The sequence below is a fragment of the Salminus brasiliensis genome, chromosome 3, assembly GCF_030463535.1.
Source record: "Salminus brasiliensis chromosome 3, fSalBra1.hap2, whole genome shotgun sequence".
NCBI lineage: Eukaryota > Metazoa > Chordata > Actinopteri > Characiformes > Bryconidae > Salminus > Salminus brasiliensis.
Genome location: NC_132880.1, coordinates 527,764 through 545,084, shown reverse-complemented (window position 1 = coordinate 545,084; position 17,321 = coordinate 527,764). Strand labels below are relative to the sequence as shown.

At 39.1% G+C, this 17,321-nt stretch overlaps 1 protein-coding gene and 1 long non-coding RNA gene across 3 annotated transcripts; one reads left to right on the top strand and one right to left on the bottom strand.

The window, feature by feature from the left end:
- Positions 1-3: 3 nt before the first annotated feature.
- Positions 4-3,890, bottom strand: LOC140551598 (uncharacterized). Its single transcript, XR_011979270.1, has 3 exons — positions 3,862-3,890; positions 2,479-2,520; positions 4-153 (listed from the first exon to the last, which is right to left on the bottom strand). It is a non-coding gene; the product is annotated as an uncharacterized lncRNA (long non-coding RNA).
- A 7,252-nt stretch (positions 3,891-11,142) lies between these two features.
- On the top strand, positions 11,143-17,321 carry LOC140551586 (GTPase IMAP family member 8-like). Of its 2 annotated transcripts, none has more exons than XM_072675066.1 (5): positions 11,143-11,180; positions 13,192-13,785; positions 13,935-13,991; positions 14,151-14,789; positions 15,805-17,321. In XM_072675066.1, exons 1-5 carry the CDS (start codon positions 11,165-11,167, stop codon positions 16,989-16,991), a joined length of 2,493 nt encoding a protein of 830 aa, XP_072531167.1. In that variant the 5' UTR covers positions 11,143-11,164; the 3' UTR covers positions 16,992-17,321. The 2 variants fall into 2 exon arrangements, with proteins under 2 accessions (XP_072531167.1, XP_072531166.1); XM_072675065.1 differs by having other exon boundaries at positions 13,932-13,991.

Below are 17,321 nucleotides of genomic sequence, written 5' to 3'. Positions count from 1 at the left end.
TGATGATTGTGATGTTTCTGTCCTCCACCATTCCACCATCTCTTTCACTGTGAGGAGCTTTAGCATCAAACGCCCTTTTGCACAGGATAGAGTTCCCCAGTCTGCTGGTCTCTGAGCTGTTTTTCCCCAGCAGAACAATCCTCAGATCATACACTGAACAATGAAAATAAATATATCAAATGCAAACATATTATTTTCTCATGATTGGTACAGCACATCAACCTTATCCTGGCTGATTTACTTAAATAGCTTATTTACTATTTTATTTTTCCATTATTATCTCTCTGATAGACAGGATATATGGAATGTATACCATTTCTAATTAGCCTAAGTGTGCCTCAAACCCTGTGGCCCTCTGCTAAGTCTGTGTTCAGGTGATGTCAACAACATACACACTTATAGTGCCAGATTTAAATGTGTTCAAGTGGGACAACACCAAAGGCCTTAAGTGTGCTCATGAACTACACTCTACAACCTTGTATTTCCATGAAGACCCATGTGCCCTTTATCAAGACGTTTATCCAGACAAAGCATGCACTGGCTCAACTTCTGTTGGGATGAGGGTCTGGCTGGAGTTAAATATTCATTTCATATCATTTTGTAACATGATATAATCAGACACACTGTATGACAGATCACATGATGTTATAAAGCTCCTGTTAAAGTTCCAAAACGAAGCAGTCCCTGTACTCCAGAGTCAAGTCACACACTGAAAAGAATGAGGTTTAACCAGTAACATCGTTGAGCAGGTTCAGTGGTTAGGCTGTCAGGGTTTGGCAGATAGTTTCAGAGAAGTATTTTAAGTAGATTTACTGTTGATCTTTTACATCAAGTAGATCTAATAGGTTACGTCCATTGAGCAAAACCTAACTCAGCCTTACCCCAAAACTAGCCCTAACCCTGGCACTAATCCTGACTTTAACCTCAACCCAAAATCTCATCCTAACCTCAGCCCAAGACCTAATCCTAACCCTCACTCTGGCCCCTTAATCTCAGCCTAATCCAGTTAGTCTTCAGTTCCAGACTGGTGTCAGCAGCAAGTCTTTAGCAGCTGGTTGAGGGTGTTGAGATGGTCTGTATTAGAGCTGTTAGGTGATCATTGATTTCTCAGGTGAACGTCTGTAGATCTGAACTCAAACTCTCCAAATAAACCCAAGAACAGTTGATGTGAGCAGATTTAGGACTTTTATTTATTACAGTGAAATGGTTTGATAATCTGCTGTATTCAGATGCTTTACCGCTGCTCCATTACTGGCATGTTGTTGATGTGTCACTGAGTGTCACTAAACCTGTCTGTTCAGCTTACCACGTTGCAAAGTACTGCCAACACTTTTTTAGCATTCTGTGGGTGTAACCTGTCCTTTTCCTGGTTTTGACCCATTTCTGCATTTTTCTCATTTCTGAGTTTTGGTTGGTTTTGAAACCTTTTGTCTTGGTGTTTTGATCCCACCCCTGCATATATTTTTGGTACTTGTGTTTTTCCTCATAGTGGCTTTGACACATGTTCTGTGCTCACGCCCTTTGTTATTAAACTTCTAAACGAACGTCTGGTTTGTTTGCCAGATGTTACAGATGTATTTCTTAAAGCAGTTTCCTGTGTGTCCTTGCGTCTTTGTGACTGAGATGACAATCAGGAAGAAGCAGGATGGCACTTGGATGAATTCTTTGAATTCTGTTTGCTTTTGTGGAACCAAAAATAGGCCTTGTGATAATGTCCAATAACTTGTGACAATCTAGAACTTGTAGATTTAACCGATTAAACACAAGAAAATACATCCAAAAGTGCAAAAGTGTCACAGGTAAGACTGAGCACAATCTACGCAAAAGACTTATATTTACCAACAGAGATACACTATATGTTCAAATGTTGTGGACACATGTGTACATATGCACACACACAGCTGGTCTAGTCCCTGTAGAGAAGAAGTACTGCCAATAGTATAAGACTCTCTGGAGCAGATCATCATCATGAAGCTATTGGCTCCATGCTGCCTAATACCAGGTGTGGGCTAGAGGGGTATAAAGCCCCCCAGCATTGAGGAGCTGTGGAGCAGTGGAAGAACTGTGTTCTCTGCAATGGTGGTGGAGGAGCTCCATCCAGTACCTTTGGGATGAGTTGTGGTGGTTATCATCCACAGGTCAATATTCTAACCTCACTAATGCTCTTGTTGCTGAATGCAATCAAATCCTAATCCTAACAGCAATGCTTTAACCAAAATCTAGTAGAAAGTCTTCTTCTCTGGACAATAGAGACAGTTACTCCAACAAAAGCAGGATCAACTCTTTAATACCTTTGATTCCAGAAAAAAAGCAGTTGTCCCAATACTTTTGCCCAAATAGTGTGTAATTGCAGTTATAAGTAATGTACATCACATCTCCTTGCTTGCCCTATATTCAGTATTTAACAACAAAGCATCCATCCATAACACAGGAAACAGAATCCTCACTTTTAGAGAATATAAATGCAGTGTAACCAACCTTTGGATTGTCGCTTAGTGTTGCTTCTCTGAACTTTGGAACCTGTGTTACAAGCAAAAGTTTCTGTTATCTTCTGCATGTGTAACAATGTAACAAAATATAAAGTGAAAATGAAGCAATAAAGCTTAATCTTACTGTGATCCAACATGAGGAAGAGTACACAACAATAACAGTAAACAAATTCTATCAGAAAGGAGGTTGGGTTTTCTGAAAGTTTAGCCAGCCATCATTATTTATACTGAATCTGATGCAGCATCTGATCAGTCTTAGTTGTGAGCAGTGGCATAGGCACTATTTCAGCTTCAAAGAGAATACACTACTGCCAACACTTCACCAGTTAATGGATCATTAATACTGACAGGTTGGGTCAGTGTCACACTGAGAATATACCAGTACATGATTATTCCCTGTGCAGACGTATGTTCTGAACCCCCGGATATTAGCTACTGTAATCATATTTATAACAAAGTGTTTGGAACTTATCATTCTCACTAACACAAACTATTCAACTGATACAGCTGTTTCCACTGCCGGTCCTCAGGGAAACTGCTATCATTCAAAAGTTCTCTAACGAAGTGAGTAAAGTGTCTCAGGGCTGTGTATGTCCTCCAACATTATCATCATTTTAAAGCCCTGTTTTATTTTGAGCAAGGCCCTTTACCCTCTCTGCTCCTCGGGCGCTGGAGTTGGCTGCCCACCGCTCTGGGTGTGTGTGTGTACTCACTGCCCCTAACACATGTGTGTGTTCACTACCAGATATTAAATGCGGAGGACACATTTCACTGTACACTGTACAGTGACAAATACGTGCACCTTTACAATCATCCGTAAAAACCAGTCCTTGTCACCAGTGCCGTGTAGCTCTGGTAATGTACAGTGTTTTACCTTTACTCAAATACATAAGCTAATAAATAAGCTGACAGCAGTGGGACAGAGACCCCTGTATGTATTCATGCACCTTAAGCAGGACTGTACAGACCGTCGTGTGTCTGCTTTTCAAATAAATCTGCAGGAATAAAAACTATCAACTAAAAATGACACTCAGACAATCAGACATGGCTTTCATATTCTTTAGACGACTGTTTGTGTTTCCCACAGTGGAGCTGGGAATGATGGTAGTCCAGCTCTACAAGGAAATCAAGACTCGGCATCAGCTCCATGTAAATGATCTGTTGAGCAGTGTGTGTAAAATCCTAGCCTGCAATACCCTACCATTTATCTCTACAATCAAGAATTGTAGCCGAAAATATTGTTTGATTGTTGTAATTCAGTGTTTTTGCAATAATGTACAGATTTGTAATGGATTATTAAACTTAATTAAATTGAATTATTAAAAAAATATTTGTTTGTGTTTTAATAAGCATGCTTTAAGAATATTCTTACCAGAGTGTGGAAGTCTCCCTGAGCTCTCCATGGCTCTGATGCAAAAAATGATTGAGCAGATATGAGGAAACTCTTAATAAACTCTAGATATGAGGAAACAGATTTTTTAAATACATACAGAACTGAAAGTAAAAAGTGGTTCTGCAAGTATGAGAGGTTGTAATGATAAGCATACAACCACCCACCCACACACACACACACACACACACACACACAGTTGGCAGGTGAAACTCCAAATCAACAGAATCAGAATGATACACATAACATTAGATTTTAATGCATTATGTAATTCTGTAATTAATGGATGTAACAGTTAGGAGTGTGATGCAGCGTCACTACCTGTATCTGTATATCTTCATGTGTACTCAGCAGGTGTGTATACTTTTAAGTAGGCGTGGCCCAAACCTGAAATTTACGTTTTGTGTTTGCTAGGTCCTGGTGTTACATTCTGCTCAATAAAGACCAACAAAAACCTGAACAATAAAAGTTCTAGTTATTATATCTTCATGTGATCAGCACTGAGAGATGAAGGGAATGTAACTGAACTCATTAACTTCATTTAGAAAATGCAATTCATAGAAATGTAATTTTCCTGTGAGGAAAAAGTTGGATTCCTCTTTCAAATGTGTAGAATTAGAGTCAGAGTGTAGAGCAGCCCTCAGGATGAGTACAGAAGTCTCCAATAGTCCAAAAATGTCTTCACAGAACCTACAGGTTGTTCTCATCACAGCTGATGTTAAATACAGCATCTATCATCAGACACAGACCAAACTGGTTAGGTTATTTCCGTGGGCGGTGAGCAAGGAGGAAACAATTACTGTCAAAGAAACATCAAAGGTAAAGGTGCACGTATTTGTCACTGTACAGTGTGCACTGTACAGCGAAATGGGTCCTCCGTATTTAACCCATCTGTGGTAGTGAACACACACACACACACACACACACACACACACACACACTAGTGAGCTAGGGGCAGTGAGTACACACACACACCCAGAGCGGTGGGCAGCCAACTCCAGCGCCCAGGGAGCAGAGAGGGTAAAGGGCCTTGCTCAAAGGCCCAACAGTGGCAGCTTGCCGAGCCCGGGAATCGAACCGGGCTCTAACCGCTGAGCCACCACTGCGCCCAGATTAACGTTTGCCAGAGAACATCTAGATGAAGACCAGGACATATGCAAAGCTGAATTTGTGACAGTGAGAGAAGAAATGTAGCTTTTGGGGCTGCGTTGCTGCAGCAGGGTTTGGCAAGCTCCTCTCCTAAAATCCTCTATGAATTCTTTATTATATCAGAGGAGTCTGAAAAGTGTGGGGGCTTCTCAGCCAAGCAGCTTCAATTCGGCCTGCACTGATTTACTTCTCATCATTTTAGATTTTAGATTCTCCCTGAAACCATATGACTCAGTTAAGAAAGTCTGATACCATGTCACAACAGGACGAGCAGTAGAAGATCAGTCCTCCTCTCTCAGTATTGTTGCTGTATGGTCTGTATTGATGTTAGTTGGAGGGCAGATCCCACTGTCAGCGCTGTTGTACCAGCAGTGTTAGTGAGCAGGTAATAAGCTGGATAAAGGGTTTTGCTGGTGGCGGACTGAAGCAGTAGCTGTTATGTTTCTACACAAATAACTAAATTCTTCTCTCATCAGTTCGGCCTCTTCAGACAGGCCTTTTTTTTTTTACATCACAGGAGGTGTGCCCCATGTTGCTGATCAAGCACAGTTCAGTTTTTAATTGAAAACCACACACCAACATTCCTGTACTGTGCTGTATGAAGCCATAATGGAAAAATAAGGTCTAGGCTGAACGCCTTTTCCTGTGATCCATGCATCTTTATGACACACAATGAACACATGTTTAGCTTTAATCCTAAAATATTTGCTGTCCAATGAAAAATGGATCTTCATTTTTGTCCGTTTGTAGTTTTCTCCATGGTTTGAACCCTGTAGCTGCTTCTGTACACTGTGTGAATAATTCTGGATGAATAGACAGATAAAATAATCCTCTAAATTACTTGAAATAGACTCTTAATTTAAATTAACTTCTATTCAAATTAATTAATATTTTTGCCTTCTCCTGTAAAATCACCATTTTGGAGATACATGTTTTTTTACTGGACAGCCACAATATTCTCCCTGTAGTTCAGCTCTTTAGTATTCGGTAATAAAAACTAAAAATAAATACTTATAAATACTAATTACTACTACTCTGTATAAAAACTGTCCTCAGCTTGCCGAAATGTAGAGGCCCACAACATAAATTTTTTAGATTTTTTAATGTTTACATTTTCATATATGTATTATTTTTTATGTATACATCAAGGCTCTTTAGAAAATACAATAATATAAATTAAAGAAACACTGAAATAAATACATACACCAAAACATTTATACAACATTAGACTAGTATATACATGTAAGATTTGTAAGATAATCTTACATCTGGGTTTATTTAAGTTAAATAACCTACAATATTCAGGTTCAATGGTAATTACAGTTGATTTTTGCCAAGAACTGCACATCCAAGACGAGAACTATTTATGGTTATGAGTACAGTTGAGATGAGATGAGATTTATTCCTGTTCCTTGATTTGAAATGACTTCCTGCAGGTGAAGCTGTAGCCCAGGGGTTGATGATGTTCAGAAATTGGCAGAAATGTTCAGGACAACATATTTCTTAAGCAGAAGTAGAAGAACTAGAGTGAGAGAGAATGAATTCTGATATTATTATTATTATTATTATTATTATTATTGGTATTACTATTATCCTCTAATAAGGAGACTTTTATGTCCAGACAACAGAAAATCTATCGGTCTGGTGCTTTACTCTGCTGGGGGCCGAGTCTCTTAGACAAGAGGGTGAAAGTGATCTGATCAGTCAGTTATGGTAAATAAAGTTGAGATGCACCCCTTTATTAGTCTCTCAGCTTTAGAGGTAAGAAATTTAATGAAAAGCATGAAAAGTACAAAAAATGTTATGTTATATCAACACTGCATATTAAAATGTAACATTATTTAACTCTGGGCAATTTGACAGTTGATAGGATTCCATCATTGGCAAACTCATCTCTCACAATTTTTAGGTATTTACTGTAAATGTGGTTGAAATGGAGTGTATCAGCATCAACGAAACTAAAGTGAATCCTGGTATTACCATCATCAGTCATCTCACGCACAAGAGCTTTAGTTTCTTCATGATTTTTAAGAAACTCTCTGATGTGTTGATATGGTATCATGCTTTTCTTTTTCTTCCTTTTTCTTCCTTCTACATCATCTTCTTCTTCTTCTTCTTTTTCTTCTTCTACATCTTCTATGTCATCTTCCTCTTCTTCTTCTGCTGGCTCCTCTTTTTCTGTTCTTCTTTTTTGTTTCTTTTTAGCGTCTATATCTTCCCCCTCCCCCCAGGTGAATGTGATTTTGGTATGCCTTATTGGATGACAGAGGTCTGATGTCTCCAGGTCTTCCAGGATCTTTTTAAGTTTTGAGGAATATTTTCCATTTAGCCCAAAAATTACAGCCAAATTTTCAAGTGAGTTCTCTTCACTGTTAAAGGCTTCATCTTTCAGATGGTTCAATAGATACCTACATCTTCTCATTGCTTGCTCCTTTGATTCCACCTTTAGGGGGATGTTGATCAGAAACTTGATGTTTTGTTCCAGAGAGGTCTGTACATGAGTTTGATCACTTATTTCCAACATGAGAATAGTCGTACATCATAAAAACATCTTTACTAATGTGCTAGACAGGCTTTTTAATTTTATTCTGATTTGTTTAAGACATGTGAAAAAGAAAAAATGTGTATATTGGACACTAAGATGACCATACCATAAACATGTTATATGACGAATGTCATATGCTGTGGCGAGCCGTCCTCACATGAAATGCCTGGTCATTTAACACTTCCATGTTTTTATTACTGTTAACTGTAATGAGCGATAGAATAATGACTAGCATGTGACATAAAATGTACGGTAGCTTCCAGTAATTGTCATTATCTTAATCATCTTAATCAATCACATCATCTGTAATGATATATTTGTGGCATGGTTATGTTTGCAGGGCTTGAATATAGGGTTAACAAAAAGTCAATATTTGGTACAGCTTTTTTCTACATCTCTATTGTCCTTTTTAAAAAGCAATAAAATAAATTAAGGAGTGTAAGACAACCATTGGCAGTTTTTGGAGTCTGCTGCTACTTGCCATTTCTTCGCTGCTTGTTGCTCCTCTTCGGTCTGATCTTCTGATTTATGGTTTCATATATGATGGCTGTGAGATTTGATTTAAATCCTGCAAGATAGTTAAAAAGATGAGTGTGACGAGGTGGACAAAGTTGCCATCAGTGTTTAATTGTATTTTTAAATGTTCTAACTTCACTTTTTATTATAAGCTACATACTATAGGCTGTTGATCAGTACAGATCAGTACAGATGGCACAGATAAGAGACCCAGTACTGGTGTAGCGCCAATCATCAAAAAGTACTGGGTCAAGTATTGGAATTCAGGCCATCACTGCCAGACTCTGAACCATCTTTTTTCTCCTAGACCAAGGCAATCTCCAAACAATCTAAAGTCTGTCATTCTACAGTGAGATTAATATCAAATGGAAAACACTCCAGACAGCTGCCAATCTTCCAAGGAGTGGACATTCCAGCATCCCAGACTCTACAGGCCTTTGCTAGCATGTAAAATGTTCAAGTTCATGACATTTCAGTTAGATTAAGACTGAAGTTTGTTTAGAAGGTTGCCAAGAGAAAGTCTCTTATTTCTAAAAAGATCACAGCAGCACGGCTTAGGTTTGTAATGTTGCATTTGAACAAACCACAAGACTTCTGAAACAAGACAAGACAAGACCAAAGTGGAGGTGTTTGGCCATACTGCACAGAACCAAACACAACATATCAGCACCTCACATCAACTGTCAATCACTGTGGTGAAGGGATGATGATTTGGGCTTGTTTTGTAGCCACAGACATCAGCAAATGGCTAAACAAGAAAAGAATTAAGGTGTTGCAATGGCCCAGTCAAAGACCTCAGACCTCAACCCAATTGAAATGCTGTGGTGGGACTAATATCTAATATAACTCTATGGGTTCTGCAGCGTTACACAGCAGTTCTGGAGAGAGGTTCTCCTCCTGCAGCTCCACCACCAAAGCTCCATAGTGCAGTAGCAGCAGCACTCCGGCCCGGAGTGGGAATGACGGAGACGCCCTTCTCCCTGTTCCAGTCAGTGGAGCATCAAAGGTAAAGGTAAAGGTAAAGGTGCAAGTATTTGTCACTGTACAGTGTGGACTGTACAGCGAAATGTGTCCTCCGCATTTAACCCATCTGGTAGTGAACACACACTCACACACACACATGTGTTAGGGGCAGTGAGTACACACACACACCCAGAGCGGTGGGCAGCCAACTCCAGCGCCCAGGGAGCAGAGAGGGTAAAGGGCCTTGCTCAAGGGCCCATCAGCATGATCCTGAAGTTGCTGGTTTAAGGTAGAACTGATTCTGGATGATGGTTTATGTGCTAGTTCTCCACAACTACAAACCTTACAAACTTCACAACCTGTGAAGATGCGACCTAAAATGCAATTGTAATGATTGAATAAATGTCAACCTGAGAAAGGCCACCCTTCAGTCTTTAATGTTTCCTCTTGATCTAGCTTGATGCTGTTTGTAATGGGTTTGCTGCTGCAGGACATGAAACTCCAATGGTGGTGTCTGTATTTATAGAGAAGGTGTTGCAAATTTCCCAGAAATCATGGAACTAAGTTATGAAAATATGGGACCTTTTCCAGTTTCACCAGGGCAAGCAAGCCTTCAGGGGTGCACAATTAGTAGCATTAAGTAACAACAGATATAATCATATATAATTGATATAATTGTAATTAATATAATTGTCATTTTGTCCTAATATCACATGTCCTTAAATTAATTAAACTATTTTTTGTAACTGTGGTATGTGTTCATCAGCTCCACATTGTTTAATATTGGCATAGGTTAATATACATGACAGCAGTCCCTGTGGCATTAAAAATGTAGAAGATGTACAGGTAGAAAGTTTATAATAATACTGAACAGGAGTTCAGCACCTGTAATGACATTTATATGTATTTCACATGTGCTCTTTTATGTTTCTTAGTATTGTTTATCCTCCCAAGAGTACATGGCAGCCTACCTGGCAGCAGGAAAATCCTGGGTGCTCCCAAACAACATCAGGTGTTAATGTGTTATTTATAGTCAATTAAATTCCAAGAAGGTAGAATAAATAGCAAAACAGCAAAGCCAGCAAAAGTGATTTTTTTATTAACCATCTATAAGTTTCACATGATTTTATTGACAATCCCACTTTCACAAATAGTGATTATAAAAGAAATAAATGACATATAACTGCTGTCTTTAAATGGCAACCATTGCCTTTAGAAGGACAAAAGGAAAAAGTCTGATCTCTGTAGGGGGAAAGTTCTGATCTCTGTACAGGGGAAAATGTGAGACAATGTAAGACACACAAAATAATTCAACCTTAAAGTTCATTTTTCTGAAAATAATGAAAGTAAATGAATAACACAGTGAACAGGGAGGAATTACTGCACTGTCCTCTAATAATGTGCTGGAAGAGGCAGGATTACCAGCTGTGTGAAAAGCTGTCTGAGTGTGAATGTGAGTTTGAGAGTAAATTGAGTTGAACCTGTAATCAGTTTTAGCTGCACAGTTTAGTTTTGTTCATTCTACACTCGATATAATAGAGATCTTTGGAGCAGTGGCAGAGAAGAACCACTTTTGGTTTCATTAAGGTGAGGTTAGGAAGTGTATGATTAAGCTGATTCAAATCCCTGATTTGAAATGTCTTGTGATTGCATGTAGGTGGTGTGGTGTGGAAACTGTCCTCACCACACTCTGGCTTTATCTGTAATTTTTCTAAAGGAAAGATCTACAAGGTTAAGAGGTAGAAGACTCTTTCCACTAAAAAGCTGTTCACTGTTTACTGCTATACCATTTGAAGTCTGTTGGCTTGAATGACTTTAATGTCAATAAAAGGCAGAAAAATTGGGAGTTTTCTAAAATGTTTGACAAAAGTATATACAGTTTTTTATTGTTATTTATTTATTGATTGATTTATTTTATTGCATTAAAGATGTGTACCTTTCACACGACAGGAACACACTTATAGTACACCCAAATGTGCTGTGAATGTTTGTGTGGAGAAAAAAAGAAAGACCTCCTAAACGGGATGTGGTTTGAGTGAGATGTGCTGTAGGTAGAGCTTCCGATTTTCTGAGACACTAACTTCACCATTTCAGCTCAGCCACTAACACAACATGCCGTTGAGTACTGGTAAGAACCGAATACATTAATTAAATGCTGAGAATCTGAAACTAAACTCTATCAGATGTGATTTACAGTAGTGCAGCATGTTCAGTTCAGATCAGTGTGTATTCCTGTGTGATCGAATGTGTGGTAGTGTGTAACTCTCATCTGAAAAGGTTGACAGGTTCTATGTGCTCATCTGTAAACATATAGTAACTCGTTACTAATTCAGCCTATATAATGTACAATGTTTTTCATGTCTTTTGTGGCAGTGCCACAAAAGTGGCTTGCCCTTGTTTAAGTAAATCACAGATTTAAACTTCATCTACACTTGGTCTACAGTCTGAGACTGGCAGTAGGTCTACTCCTTATTACTTACTGTCACTGAGAAGCTTTCAGGAGTGAGAATTAAATCAGGCAGTATGCTTTCCAGGTGCTTTTGGGCCAAACATAGACCAGAGAACCATCATTTACTTTTGCAAGTGCAGATGCTTTACTGTTAACATTTACAGACTGAAATTGATCAGTCAGGTAAGTTCTGAATCAAAGCAGGACTAAGACCAGAGGGAGAGTTGTGAATTATATTGCTGAATGTAGATTAAAAACTGAGAGAAGGAAGTGGGAACTATGAAGATATGCTGTTTTTCTTGTTGGTATTTGTAAGGTTGTAGATTTACAGGCAGACATCACACATTATGCAGATCATTGTCTGTAACGTACACAGAGCCATCTCACCCTCGTTGGATAAGAAGTATGACCACGCCTCTGAGTAGTTAGTTACACTGCATCCATATTCTTTGCAGTTCAGACAAGGTGGCAGAGCAGTGTTTCTACAAGAGGCACTTAAACAACCACAATGACTAAGTCCTTAAATCCAGACCTGCTGAAGTAAAAATGGCTAACATCACACTTACCTGTTTATTATCCTTTTTTCTAATCATACTTATTATCTCATTCATATGCCTGACTGATTTCGTCACTATTTTGTTAACTTCACTATTGGAACTTGAAACAACTGATATTTAATTAAGCAAATAAAGTATAAAATTAAGTTTAAATTCTGTTCTCTAAAACATTTCCCAGAAGAGATTTGATTAAGCTCACTTAAGGTAAAACCTAAAGAAAAAATCACTTTATGTAACACATGTGCTTACAGAAAAGAAAGTGAAAAAGAAAGTCCCTTTGAAATTACACTCTTAAAAATTAAACTGCTACAAATGGTTCTTTAAGTTCTTCAAGTTAACTACATTTCAGGTCATATCTCTAATCCAAAAATTGTTATTTATGGAAACAAAGTGGTTATTCTATGGCATTGCTCAAAGAACACTTTTATTTTTATGGGACAATGTTCCATGGGCAAAAAAAGGTCTACCTTTTAGCATAACGGCACAAAAGAATACTGCACACTAACTCCAAAACATCACCCCACATATACTGCATGGAGGAAGGAGCATGAAGGTTTTTGGGGCTGCTTTGCTGCCTCAGGGCCTTGATGCCTTGCAATCATTGGGGGAACAATGAATTAAAAGGTGCATCAAAACATTTTGTGAGGGCAGCAGTCCATAACCTCAAGCTGAATAGATGCTGGGTAATGAAACAAGACAGTGATGCAAAGTACATGAGAAAACTAACTAAAGAATTATTCAAAAAAAAGGAAGATTAGTGTTTGGAATGACCAAGTCCTGACATTAACCCTATCAGTTATCTCCGATGCAGTGGCATGACCTGGAGAGGGCTGTGCACCAAGGCTCCCAGAAATATGGATGAACTGAAACACATTTGCAGAGAAGAATGATCCAGAATTCCTCTTCAATGTTGCATAGATCTTATTTGCAGCTACAGAAAATGTTTGGTGGAGGTGATGCTGCTAAAAGAGAATTTACATGTTGTTAAGAAAGTGCGTCTCATGCCTAAGTTTCCACAATTACCTTTTCTGCCCTGTCAGGGAGCTGTTGGAATTACTTACTGCTTAAGCACCATCATTGGCATCGATTTGGGCATGTATTGTATTTTCTACACTTTCCTCATTATGTTCCAGTGTCCGATCTGAGGGTGGTTCTGCTGGGGAATAACAGCTCAGAGATCAGCAGAGTGGGGAACGTCATCCTGGGCAGAGAGGCGTTTAATACTGATGCTCCGCCTCCTTCAGTGGAGCAGCACAGTGAGAGAGCTGGAGGAACGGTGGAGGGCAGATACATCACCCTCATCAACACACCTCACCTGTTTGACCCTCACCTCACACTGACTCAGATCACAGCACAGATTAAAGAGTGCATGACTCTGTGTTCTCCTGGACCTCATGTTGTAGTGCTGGTTCTACAGCCAGATGACTTCTCTGAGACAGACAGACACAGACTGGATTACATTCTCCGCTCTCTGTCTGAGGAACCTCATAAACACACCCTGGTGATAACAACACAAAAGCTGAAGCCAGGTTCCAATGAAGATTGTGTTCAGAAGGTCATTACAGCATGCAGTAACTGGCATTTAGGATTTAGCAGTAAATGCTCTGATCTTGTACAGAAGATAGAGATGATGGTTACACAGAATTGTGAGAGTTACCTAAAGAGCAACGAAAAGGAAGAAGGTCAGTTTCTCAAACAAAAGGATGACACAACAACCAAGGAGCAATGTAAGCAGTTTAATAAATTTTGTTTGATATATTTTGGGACATTTGACTTGGGAATTTCACAAAATAATCACAAAACCTATTAAAACAGACGTCATGACTTCTTAGCATGCAATACTTATGGCACTTATGTCACTCATTTTTCCTAGCAGCTGGATTATTTGGGTGGGTGTTTCAGAAGTTTTCTCGTGGGGGTAAAAATTCTGATGGTGAGTAATACTGATTTTATGCTAAATGAAAGGTTTTTTAAACAGTTGAACAATATATTCACATTAAGTAAATTCTGTGACAACGTTTAACACATGCTGTAGTTTTATTTATTGATATCCACACATCCTTCTGTAGATGTCACTGTTTTTCTCTTTCAGGTTCTCCAAGGCTGAACTTGGTCCTGTGTGGAAGTAACAGAGTGCTGAAGTCCTCCATATCAGGTCTCATACTGGGTCAGAGAGAGCTCAGTCCAGAGTCCAGCTCAGTGTGTGTGAGGAGGGAGGGAGAAGTATGTGGACACCTGATCACCCTGGTGGAGCTTCCAGCTCTCTACCACACCCAGCTCTCAGAGGAGGAGGTGATGCAGGAGACTCTCCACTGTGTCTCTCTCTGTGATCCTGGAGTTCATGCTTTTCTCTCCATCCTTCCTGAGGGACACCTCACTGATGAAGATAAAGGAGAAGTGGTGAAGATCCAGAGAATCTTTGGATCCAGATTCAACAACTACACTGTAGCCCTAATCAATACAGAGCCTCAGCAGAATACAGAAGTTTTAGATAAAGCCACTGTAGATATTACTAAAGCTTTTAAAGGAGGAGTTTGTAATTTGGAAACCAGTGGAAGTTTAGAGCTTTTGCAGAATGTTCAGAAGATTGTACAAAACAATAAAAGCTGCTATACAACCACCATGTATTTTGAAGCACAGGTGGAAACACAGCTGAGATACAAATCTGAGATTGAAGGACTGAAGAAAACCATCTATAATCTTAGGAAGCAAATGAAGGCTCAGACACCAGGTAAGTAATATATATGATTCTAAGAATACATACTGTTAATGTGTTTCACTATGCTTAAATCTATACATTTGAATAACGTAAATCTTGTCTGTATCGATAGCACATTTTTAGCATCTCAACATACACTACCACAATAGCATAGGCAGAGTGGGTCTGTTACAATCAAGGTAAGAAAGGCTCCGTGTGCTGAGTAATTTAATTTGGGGCAGTCCAGTAATAGGAAGGGGTTGAAACTCAGGAATGCAGAAACAAAGACTTCCCCAAACAGTTAGGAGGTAGACTGGGGGTGCATTAAATTAAGGTATGTGATGTATATGCCTCTCTCTTGTGCTGTTTCTTTTCTTCATTCTGTTCAGTAAAGGTTAATAGTGGAGTCAGCGATTCTGAAGTTGACTTACTTGAAGATGTCTCCTGTTTACACTCCTGGTTCTCCTGTGTCCATATGATACTTCCACTTCTCACACTAACAGAACTTTGCTCTCCACTCACACACCATAGTGATGTGTGGCCCTGTTGCCATACAGTTTTATCCACACCAGAGGCATTATGAATAATGTTGCTGGTTGTGTATAATAATAATAATATACGCACAACATGGTGTCTGTTTACGGATAAAGTCAGCAAAAAGATCCAATCAGTTTGCTGGTTACACCGCATGCAGAGGAGGGCCGCCTTGCTAGTGGGGAAGTCTAGTTCTCTGATGTGGAGATCTGTGCAAGTGCAGTAGCCAGAACAAGACAATAATCAGCTCCAAGGACATAGTCAAGAAACCAGAACTTCAGGTCTATTTATTGCCATTACCTCAGTTCCTTATTTTCCACATACATGTGATGTTGTGTTAAATGCATAATTCCCCTAATAATCTGTAAAGCTGTTTTGGTGTAAAGTACTGTGGACAAAAGGTAGACAGAGAAAAACAAAAGGTGGATAAAATGTGGATCTGTTTTTTGTTTTCTGTTTTCTAGAATTTTGTTGTCTTCAAATACACATCTAATGGTGTACCTTTCCTTCATAGAGTCTTCCTCAGATACTGGAGATCTAAGAATCATGTTACTTGGGAAGACTGGAGTTGGGAAAAGTGCTACAGGAAACACCATCTTGGGAAAAGAGGTGTTCAGAGAGGTACTTTCCTCTCAGTCTGTCACCAAAGTGTGTCAGAAAGAATCAGCTGAAGTCAGACAGAGACGGGTCACTGTGATCGACACTCCAGGACTGTTTGATACGAGTATTAATAATGAAGAGATCAAGAAGGAAATTGCTAAGTGTATCACCATGGCAGCACCAGGTCCACACGTCTTTCTGCTGGTGCTGACAGTGGGGCAACGCTTCACACAGGAGGAGAAAGAAGCAGTGAAGATGATCCAGGACATGTTTGGTGAAGAATCCAGAAGATACACCATGGTGCTCTTTACCAGAGGAGATGATCTGAAGAAAACAAGCATTGAGCAGTTTATTAAAGATTCTGACCGCAGCTTACAAAACATAATTTACCAGTGTGGAGACAGATACCACGTTCTCAACAACTCAAATCCTGAAGACCAAACCCAGGTCAGTGCTCTACTGGAGAAGATTGAGCACATGGTGGAGGTGAATGGAGGGAGCTGCTACACTAATGAGATGTTCCAGCAGGTGGAGAAAGCTCTACAAGAGGAACAGGAGAGAATCCTGAAGGAGAGAGAGGAGGAGATAGAGAGAGAGAAAGAAGAACTGAGAACCAAACATGAAGCTGAACTGGAGAAAATGAAGAAGACCATGGAGGAGGAACAACAGAAACAAGATGAAGAGAGGAAAGAGAGAGAGAGAGAATTTAGAGAAATAGACGAGCAGATCAGAAGAGAGTCTGCAGAGAGAGATGAACAGCACAGGAAGCAGATGGAGGAACAGCTACAGAGACAGGATGAGGCTTTTAGAAGAGAGAGAGAAGAAGAAGAGAAAATACGACAGGAGTCTGAGAAGAGAAACCTCAACTTCATTAAAGAGACTCACAACAAACAGATGGAGAATCTGAGGATTCAGACTGAACTCAGAGCAAGAACACAGGCGGAGGAGGAATTCTGTGCCAAACTGGATAAACAAGTTAAAGAGGCGGGAAAAAAAGGATATAAGGAGGGGTGTGCAAAAGTAGAGTCGGAAAGAACAAAACCAGGCAGAGCTGTAGATCAAGTAGTAAATAATTTATGGAAAGTGAGCAAGCCTAAGTAGTCAAAAAAACAACATTAGCAAATCTGACCTAAATTGATATTTGATTTTACTTATATTCATCATACATTTATCAAAGTGAAATCTATAATATAATAAGATCATTCTCTACTCTTAAAATATGTATTTGAGCTGAATAAACACAATTCAATTCAAATTTATCTGCCATATATGCCCCTTATTTCTGTTTCTGTTTAGACCATGAAAACAGATCCAACACTTTTTGTTTGTTAACTGAAATGAAAAAATTCCAATTTCTTTTACAAAAACATTAACGCATTAACCACCATTATTCCCTTTTTAACCATTTTACAGGTCTCTTATTTTGATGTT